The sequence below is a fragment of the Penaeus monodon genome, chromosome 8, assembly GCF_015228065.2.
Source record: "Penaeus monodon isolate SGIC_2016 chromosome 8, NSTDA_Pmon_1, whole genome shotgun sequence".
Lineage (NCBI taxonomy): Eukaryota > Metazoa > Arthropoda > Malacostraca > Decapoda > Penaeidae > Penaeus > Penaeus monodon.
In genome coordinates this window covers 35,232,372-35,241,683 of record NC_051393.1, presented here as the reverse complement: position 1 = coordinate 35,241,683, position 9,312 = coordinate 35,232,372, and the positions used below count along the sequence as shown (strand labels likewise).

The 9,312-nt window shown below is 45.9% G+C and overlaps 1 protein-coding gene across 1 annotated transcript; it reads right to left on the bottom strand.

Moving 5' to 3' along the window:
- Positions 1 to 6,087: 6,087 nt before the first annotated feature.
- Positions 6,088 to 6,905, bottom strand: LOC119575944. Its single transcript, XM_037923478.1, has 2 exons — positions 6,450 to 6,905; positions 6,088 to 6,159 (listed from the first exon to the last, which is right to left on the bottom strand). The coding sequence occupies exons 1-2, from the start codon at positions 6,903 to 6,905 to the stop codon at positions 6,088 to 6,090; spliced, it is 528 nt and encodes a 175-aa protein (XP_037779406.1).
- Positions 6,906 to 9,312: the final 2,407 nt, after the last annotated feature.

The following is a 9,312-nucleotide window of genomic DNA, read 5'->3' as shown; positions in this document are numbered from 1 at the left end:
CAAATATGTAACTTACACAGTGCCTCCCCTATAAATCACTGGTGAATTATCTCTCAGGCTGAATCAGAAGCCACAGGTCCAAGTCAGAATGGCACTGTAATACAATACATCAATAGGATAATACTTTACAATTCTCTATACCATAAGTGAGTAGGATTATGGTCATGCCTGATAACATTGACTCACGGCAAATGTTTACAGTTACTTCCACTCGATGCAACTGTTTACCTTTTACATGACAATTGCAAGGACTCAAATGATAACAACATAACTCACCAATAATGCTATTGGCACAAAGCTGTGATGTCATTCCTTCTGAAATAATCCGTTCTAGGGCATAATCAACTGCGACTCCCTTCAAACACACAGATGCCACCTGTTGACACTTCTCTGAGAGGACGCTCTGTCTCCGTTCCACAGCAGAACATAAGTATGCGCAACAAAACTTATAATGGTTACAAATTGTGCAAACATAAATCTGATTTATATACATTAACTTTCTTATTTCTGTTGGTTGAACAAAAAACTAACTTTTATACACAGAAGAATTATTTATACATAGTAAGCCAAGATTACTTGGAGGGGATACTGAGATATTCTCAGTACACCCCCCCCCATCATTTCCAGGGTACATATTACAATTCCAATCACTGGTCTTCAATGGGAAGAACTAGTGCAAGTCGATGCACAGATCTGTTGATCAATATATCCCCTTTTCCTTTGTACTGATTGCTACCACCGGATGATTTATATCTTAACACCACATCTCTGACTCTGCCATCTTTACCAGCATCAGCTCGAAAGACCTGTGCTAACTTCCAATTTCCTCTAATTAGTTCACTGTCCTGAACTAGTACAATCCCTGATAACAAAGACTCGTGGAAAACACGTGAAAAACATGACCAGTGGACCGTGGAAAACACGCCTTTTTTCACGTGAAAGCCTCGGCTTTTTGCAAGATTTCCATGAGGTATCCACGTGCAAAATACACGTGATTTACACAAGATCTTTGGTACGAGTTCTTCATGTGATATTGGACTAAAAACCCACATAAAATCCATGTGTTTTCCTAGTGATATCCACATCATTTCCCACGTCTTCAGGGTCTGTCTTTTCAATTTTCTCCCGAACGGTAACGATGCAACCGACCTGTGATTTTTTTTTTCTTTATTCATATATATGTTATATATATATATATATATATATATATATATATATATATATATATATATATATATATATATTGCTACGCCAGTGGGTCTTTGTCTCTGTGCGAAACATGTGTTAACATGAAGGGACCTGGGCAAACATGACGCAGCTGGCTGTGAGTGGAGGAGGGGAGGAACAAGCCGAGAGACGCAGTTGGGTTCTGCTCCTGTGAAGACCTCGTGTGTGCCTTGTGACCTGAGATAAACCTGGTGTTGCCCTGTTATAAGCTGTATTGTGCTGTGTGACATGCTGGTTTCCCCCCTGTATTGTGCCTATAGAAAAGTGTACGGGTAAATAACTTGTGTAAATAAAGGAAAGACTGTCATTTTGTGTTTACTTCGTGCCCTGCCTCGCCACTTGGCGTTTCCTCTCCTGGTGTTCTGGGACGCTGTGGTGTTCGGTGCCTCTTGGAGCTGTTCAGTGTTCACGACCCTGTGGATAGCACGCCGTCTGCCTAGCCTGCCTTGTGTTGGTGGCAGAGAGACGAGGCGGGTCGGCGTAACAAATGGTGTCAGGAGTGGGATTTGTGATATTTGATCAGTGAGAGCGCCGATTTATCATGTTCTCCAAAGATGGCGGCAGCCATGAGGGAGAGGAGGCTATGACTGAGGCAGGCACGAGTGAGGTGAAGCCGAGCCAGATGGACCTGATCACTGCCATGCTGGCCGGTATGAGGGAGGAAATGGCACAAAGGGCAGAAGAGCAGGCACAGAGGGCACGCGAGCAGGCGCACCATCTCGTCGAGATGCAGGCAAGGAAGGCAGAGGAACAGTTCTGCCAACTTGTTGAGGTGCTACAGAGCAATCTCGCATCTGTGAAGATGGAAACTCAGCAGTACACCGACAAGGCCTGCAACAGCGTGAAGAGTGAACTGATGGAGGAGGTGCAGACTCTGAAGGGCGAGGTTCAGGGCCTGAGGGAGGAAGTGAAGGCGGAAAGGCGGCGTCATGAGGTAGTAACGTTGCAAGCAGAGAAGGCAGACGAGGTTCTGGCAACAGATGCCAGAGTGTCAGATTTACTGGGGTCTGCCTGGGGTCCGTGGCAGGAAACCCCCGGGCCTCGCAGCGTCGTGTCGGAGCCAGTGGTCGCTGCAGAAGGCTGGGGACCCATCGGAACCGCTCCCTTGGATATAGGTGGCGGCAAACTCGGACCCGGTCAACCCGCCTCGTTGCCTCCCTCACCCCCTTCCTCCCCCCCGGGCGTGTTAGTTCACGGCACGCGTTCTCCACCCTGCAGCCTCTCGGCCTCCAGACAATCTGTGAGGCGTAAGCCAGCTGAGTACGACGGGAAGGTGGCCTGGGAGGCATATGTCGCCCAATTTGAAATGCTGGCATCTGCCCAGGGCTGGAGCCAGGAAGAGAAGGCCCTGCAGCTGGTAACAGCGCTAAGGGGCCCCGCGGTGGAAGTGTTGGGGCATCTGCCGGCATCCCAACAGGCCTCTTACACCAGCGTGGCAGAGGCTTTGAAACGCCGTTTCGGGCACCACCACCAGGCCGAGGTATATCGGGCCCACTTGAAGAAGCGGACTCGTGAGCGTGGCGAGACACTGTCCCAGCTGGCGCAGGATGTGGAGGCGCTGGTAAGGAGGTCGTACCCTGCGGCTGCGGAAGAGATGATCGTGGTCCTGGCCCGTGATTTCTTTGTTGACGCTTTACAGGACCAGCAGCTGCAAATCTACTTCAAGCAGGCACACCCTGAGGACTTGCAGGTGGCGCTGGCAAGGGCCTTGGAGTTCGAGGCCTTCCTGAAGGCAACCAGTGGCCTAGGGCCAGCTGCTCAGCCCCGCCATGACCTCTGGGGCCGGAAGGTTAAAGTGGAGAAAGTAGCATTGAGGAAGGTGAGCCCGAGCACTTTCCAAGGTTTGTGTTGGGGCTGTGGTGAGGAAGGGCACAGACGTAGTCGGTGTCGGAGGGAGCGGACAACACGTCCTCTCAACCGGACGGATTCTGATGCCTTCCAGCAGTGCTGCAAGGACTGTGGCAGGTATGGTCACCATCCGAGTGCATGTCCTAAGGCTAAGGAAGTGGTGCAGGAGGAAAACTCGGACAGGCTGGAGAAGGGGGCCGAAACCCAGCCGTCCTCGGTTCCCGGGCCCCGACTTGGGTAAGCTGCCGTCAAACCAGCACGATGCAGGTGGAGGGCTCAGTAGATGGGAAGCCATGCCGCCTGACAGTGGACACTGGAGCTGAGAAGACCCTAGTGTGGCCTGATATGTTGGCCACTATGCGACTTCCAGACGCACCACAGAGACTGTGTGGTGTCACGGGGCATTGTGTGCAGCTCAAGGGGCCAGTGGAGGCTCGTATTGGCGTGGGCAGCACGGTGCAGCGGCTGCTGGTGTATGTGGCCAATCTGGACGAGCACTGCTTGCTGGACCTTGACTACCTGACGCAGAGTAAGGCGTGTGTCGACCTTGGACGGAAGCTGGTGAGGGTGCACGGTGAAGATGTGCCCTTGCTTCCAGAGGTTGGCTGTGCAGAGGTAGTTACGGCTGAGCGACTGCACCTTGCCCCCAGGACAGAGTCTAGAATCCGGTGTCGACTGTCAAGAGTGATGCGTGGAGTAGAGGGCCTCGTGGAGCCCATTCAAAACCTGCAGCTGGCTGATGGCGTAGCGGTTGGGCGGAGCCTTGTTGGACCAGGGGAGGGGTTAGTTACAGTGTTGGTAGCTAACTTCTCCAATAAGGACCTGAAGGTGCCAGCTGGTGCAAAGCTGGGTACTTGTGAGGAAGTGGAGCGTCCAGAAGAGTCGTCGGGGAGCAAGGAGTTGGTTGGTGTGGGGCCGTTGCCTGACTTCCTCGAGGACTTGGCGCACCGAAGCGCCGCTAACCTGGCGAAGGAGACCTATGACCGGCGCATGAGGGAAGTGAGGTACAACATAGGTGACAGAGTGTGGCTGCATAACCCGCGTCGGAAGCGAGGGCTCTCGCCGAAGCTACAGAGCCCTTGGGAAGGGCCATACACGGTGGTAGCGGCCTTTTCTGATGGCACTTATCAAATTCGCAGAGGGCGAAAATGACCGTCTGTTGTCCACGTGGACCGGCTGTGGCGTTACCATGGGTCAGGAAGGTACTCCTGGGGCCATGGTGAAAAAGAAGATGAAGTTGGCCCCAGTAGCGGCGATGAGGACGTGGCAGACGCTGACCGAGATGAGGACGAGCATTTGGACGGTGAGGGCGATGCAGCAGATGTCAATGGTGACCATGAGCCAGGTCTTGGGACAGGAGATACCCCTCTGGGTGCCACTGCCAATCTACCGCCGCCCACACCTCCTCCAGAGCGACCCCAGCGAGAGCGAAGAAAGCCGCGCTGGATGAAAGATTTTTGTGTTTCTGAGAACTGAATTTATTTAAAATTTTCTGTAGTTTGTTTCAGGTTTAGATATGTCAGAGCAGACGGGTCGTCTGCTTGATAGGGGGGGGATAGTGCTACGCCAGTGGGTCTTTGTCTCTGTGCGAAACATGTGTTAACATGAAGGGACCTGGGCAAACATGACGCAGCTGGCTGTGAGCGGAGGAGCGGAGGAACAAGCCGAGAGACGCAGTTGGGTGCTGCTCCTGTGAAGACCTCGTGTGTGCCTTGTGACCTGAGATAAACCTGGTGTTGCCCTGTTATAAGCTGTATTGTGCTGTGTGACATGCTGGTTTCCCCCCTGTATTGTGCCTATAGAAAAGTGTACGGGTAAATAACTTGTGTAAATAAAGGAAAGACTGTCATTTTGTGTTTACTTCGTGCCCTGCCTCGCCACTTGGCGTTTCCTCTCCTGGTGTTCTGGGACGCTGTGGTGTTCGGTGCCTCTTGGAGCTGTTCAGTGTTCACGACCCTGTAGATAGCACGCCGTCTGCCTAGCCTGCCTTGTGTTGGTGGCAGAGAGACGAGGCGGTCGGCGTAACAATATATATATAGATATATATATGTATATATATATATATATATATATATATATATATATATATATATGAATTATTGATTTAACATGAAAAAAGCGTAATTACCTTCTATGACGTGCACAAAAGGCGATAACATGCATGAAACTGCTTTATACCACACTACGTACACTATACGTGTACATTCAATACACGCTCGCGCACACACACTGTCCGCACACACAGCGGCAAAGACAGTTCAAAATCTGGCATCAGTCATGATATTATACAAAACGTATATGATCAGCTTGATCTCTGCATGTTAACTAACCTTTACAGCTGAATTTTCCTGGGAAAGTAAATATATCACGACAAAATCGATGAAAACAAAAGGTTTGGAAGAGAAGACGACGGAGCTCTAAGCTTTCAAGATGACGGTTTGGTAATTTGGTTCCAGATCCGACTGCCAGGGCTAGAAGGGTTCGGAAGTACTCGACTACACTCGGGCGGCCACTTTACACGGTTGACGATCATTATTCAGAATATCATGCAAGCTTTTTTGGAAGAATGTCGATGCAAGTTTGGTTTTCGCACCAAAGGCAAAAAAGTCTATCAAGAAAACATTTTTTTTTTCTTTTGTTTTTGGAATTATTCTTCAGTCAGCAAGTATTATGTAGAGGGGGACTCCCCGCCGCCAAGGTTACTATGTGGTCTTGCAAAAAAAAGCTGCTGTCTAAAATTAAATTTTCAAAGTGGCAGGCATGGAATTCACGTGGTATTCTCGTGCATAAAAGCCATCATGAGACCAGGTGAAGGAGAAATGGACACGTGGAAATCATGTGGTATTCTCATGCATAATGCCACCAAACAATACCCGAAAAAAACAAGAGGAGAACGATGAAATGAACACACGGTATTCTCGTGCATTATGCCACCAGACAATGTCGAAAAAAACAAGGGGGGAAACGAGAAATGAACACATAGAAATAATGTGGAAAACATGAACAAGACTATCACGAGTTGGCCAGTTGACCACGTGTTTTCCACGAGCCATTGTTGTCAGGGATGTCACCCTTTTCAAATTTCTTTGTTCAGCATGCCATTTTTTGTCTAACTATTAATGTAGGGAAGTAGTCCCACATGCACCGTTTCCAAAATGAGGTCAGAATAGTTTTTTCACATCAGCTGCATTTCCCATGGGTCCACTAGGAGTTTATTACTTGCCCTACCAAGTAACAAATCATTAGGACACAAATAGGATTCCAAATCTATGTTATAACCAGGTTTTAGAGCAATAGGTCATTCATTTAATAGATTTGCTACTTCAAACATCACTGTCTGTAATTCACTAAAACAACATATTTTCCCCAACTACTATCACTAGTAATCTCTTCACGGACTTGATCAGGACTTCACAAACTCCATTCTGCCATGGCGCATCTGCTGATTTGTTAAAGGACCATGTTGTTTCTTGGTGTGAACCAAACTTGGATATTTGAGAAATGCTCCATTTTTCAGTCATTTTCCTAATTTCTTTATTAGCAGCCATTAGTTGTGTGCCCATGTCAGATTGAATGGTGTGAGGATATCCTCGTATGGAAACAAATCGACGAAATGTGCTCAAAAAACTGTCTGTGTTATAACCTTCTGTCAGATCAATGTAGACAGTACTAGTAAAACACGTAAATATTACTCTGTATACTTTTGCTCTAGATCTTCGTTTTACAGTATCTCTTATAAGAAATGGGCCAAATAAATCTAAAGATGTATTATAAAATGCCGGGGAAGGTTTTAGCCTCTTGTCTGGAAGCTGTCCCATTTTCTGTTCCATTCTTAATTTGTCTACCTTTCTACAAATTACACATTTCTCCTTGACTGATTTGATTACTCTGCGTGCTCCTGGTATCCAGAATTTACTCTGAAGTGTTAATCTACACCTCCATGGTCAATGCTATGTAAATTCTGTATGTAAAGTCTAGTGAATGGGTGTGATCTTGAGAGCAGTACAAACTCATCTTGATTCCAGTTATCTTTAGCCAGTTACTTATTCTGTCCCCAACAACATTGATTTCGTCTTTATTTTTTCTGGGACCCAGCCTTGTAAATCTTTTTTCCCAGTCTTCTGCAAATTCTTTTTGAACTATCCTGACCCAGTAGTTTTCTGCTTGTTTTAAATCTGTGGATGTAAGATTAAGTAGTATACCTTTGAATGATTTTTTGTTAGAGAGAGAGGTAAGATTACAGCAGTAGTTTTAATCATTTTTTCATATGAGCTGAACCTTTCAATATCTATTATGGGTCTTGACTGAACACAGTTGATTTCAAGATTGCAAGTGAATGAGATGCAAGTCCTATCAGGTAACTCTTGCATACAAGGTTGACTGATTGGCCACCGAATTATGGGAAGACTCAGATATTTTGGACCCATCTGCCACAAAGAATCAACTCCAAGGCCTGAAGGATGTTGTGGACGTGTGGTAGTCAGCAACATTACCATCAAAGGCTACCCACCACCAGTCTTCTGTGTTTGTGAGGGTTTGAATTTTTGCAAATCTTGTTGCAACAAATGTTCCAAATCTATGTGATTCCTTCTGTATTTGTGATCGAACGATCATTGAGTCAACCAATTGTAACACCCTCTCGAATACAAATTGGGTTTCCCATTCAATTACTTTTTGCAACCTAGTAGATAACACTGCTGCACAAAGTTCAAGTCTTGGGATAATTATTTGTCGAATCGGAGCTATCCTACTTTTGGCTGTTAGCAGCTGAGATGAATATAATCCATTTTGTAACTTGAAGCGAACATAGGCACATGTGGAATAGACAAGATTGCTGGCATCAGCATACATAACAAGAGTGGGATTTCCGACTGCAGAATCTGTTCTAACCTATCTTTTGAATCTAATTCTCTCCAGCTCATACATGTCTCTAAATAATAAACCCACTGATTGTACATTTCATGAGGAATGGGGTCATCCCAACTCAAATCAACTCCCTTAGTATCCTCTTTCAGTGAGGTCAGTTACCTCATTAATAGCTTGCATCGCATTGTGAATGGTGTAACTAAACCAAGAGGATCATACAATGAAGCTACTTGGCTCAATATCATTCTTTTAGTTAATGGATTAGGCACCTTTTGCATGATGTCCTCTACAGTGAGGTTGGGTCCTGTTGCTAACATTTTTGTGTTTTGTAGAAAAGTTAATCTGTACTTTAAATGCAAACTGATCCTCCTTTGGTTCCCATATCATTCCTAATACTTTTTCTGTCTGTGTCTATAACTTGCATCTCTTCCGTTATGCCATGGTTACCAGATACCACCCATTGTTTTATCTGAAAGCCTCCTAACTTGAGGATTTCATCAGTGGCTTTTATTTTGCTGAGGGCTTCTGACATAGTTTCACATGAATACAGGATGTCATCCACATATGAGTCATTGATAAGCATGGCAGAAGTTTCAGGATATTTAGCCCTGAGCATCTCGGTTGTTTTCTGTAAGACTATTATGGAAATTATACCACTAGGCCTATCGCCAAAGGTCACTGTTCGAAGACAATAATGGTCTAGGTCTTTGTTAATATTCATGTCTCTCCACAGGAATCTGTGAGTCATCTGGTCCAGTTTCGAAATTAGTACAGAATTATACATCTTGCTGATATCTCCGACCATTGCTACTGGTTTCTCACGAAATCTAAGTAAAAGGCCATAAAGATTGTTTAATACATCAGGACCCTTAGCATAATAACCATTGAGAACATGACCCATGTATCAGGCAGAGGAACTGAATAGGTGTGGACTTTGATTCAGGTTTATAGTACTTCATGATGTGGAAGGGCCTTCATAACTCTTTATTTCTTCAACAGTCAGTTTCCTGGCAATGACCCGTGAAACCATGTCTTGGATTTGATTGTTGTATGCCTTTGCATATTCTGCTCTCTTTTTAGTTAATCTCATTTTCATGAATTTTAGTCTGGCTAAACAAGACATATCATTAGGTAAGTTTTCTGGGGACTTGACCCACGGGTAAGTAGCAGTCCAGCATTTGTTATGTGGGTCATAATTCAAACCCTTTGTGATGAGTGAAAGTTCTTTTTCTTCCTTAACACTGTACTTATTGCTGCCAAGTGGACATTTTCCACACTTAGTTGCCATATTTTGGGTTACAGTAGGTTCTTAAGTTCTCTACACTGAAAAAGTGGTCAAGCCTTTCCGTTAGACTTGTCTTTGGTTCCATA

Coding starts and splice junctions, on each gene's coding strand:
- LOC119575944 (XM_037923478.1), bottom strand. CDS start 6,905: ATGGAACAGAAAATGGGACAGCTTCCAGACAAGAGGCTAAAACCTTCC. Junction 6,160..6,449: donor TGAAGAGATTACTAGTGATA/GTAGTTGGGGAA, acceptor TGCTGAACAAAG/AAATTTGAAAAGGGTGACAT.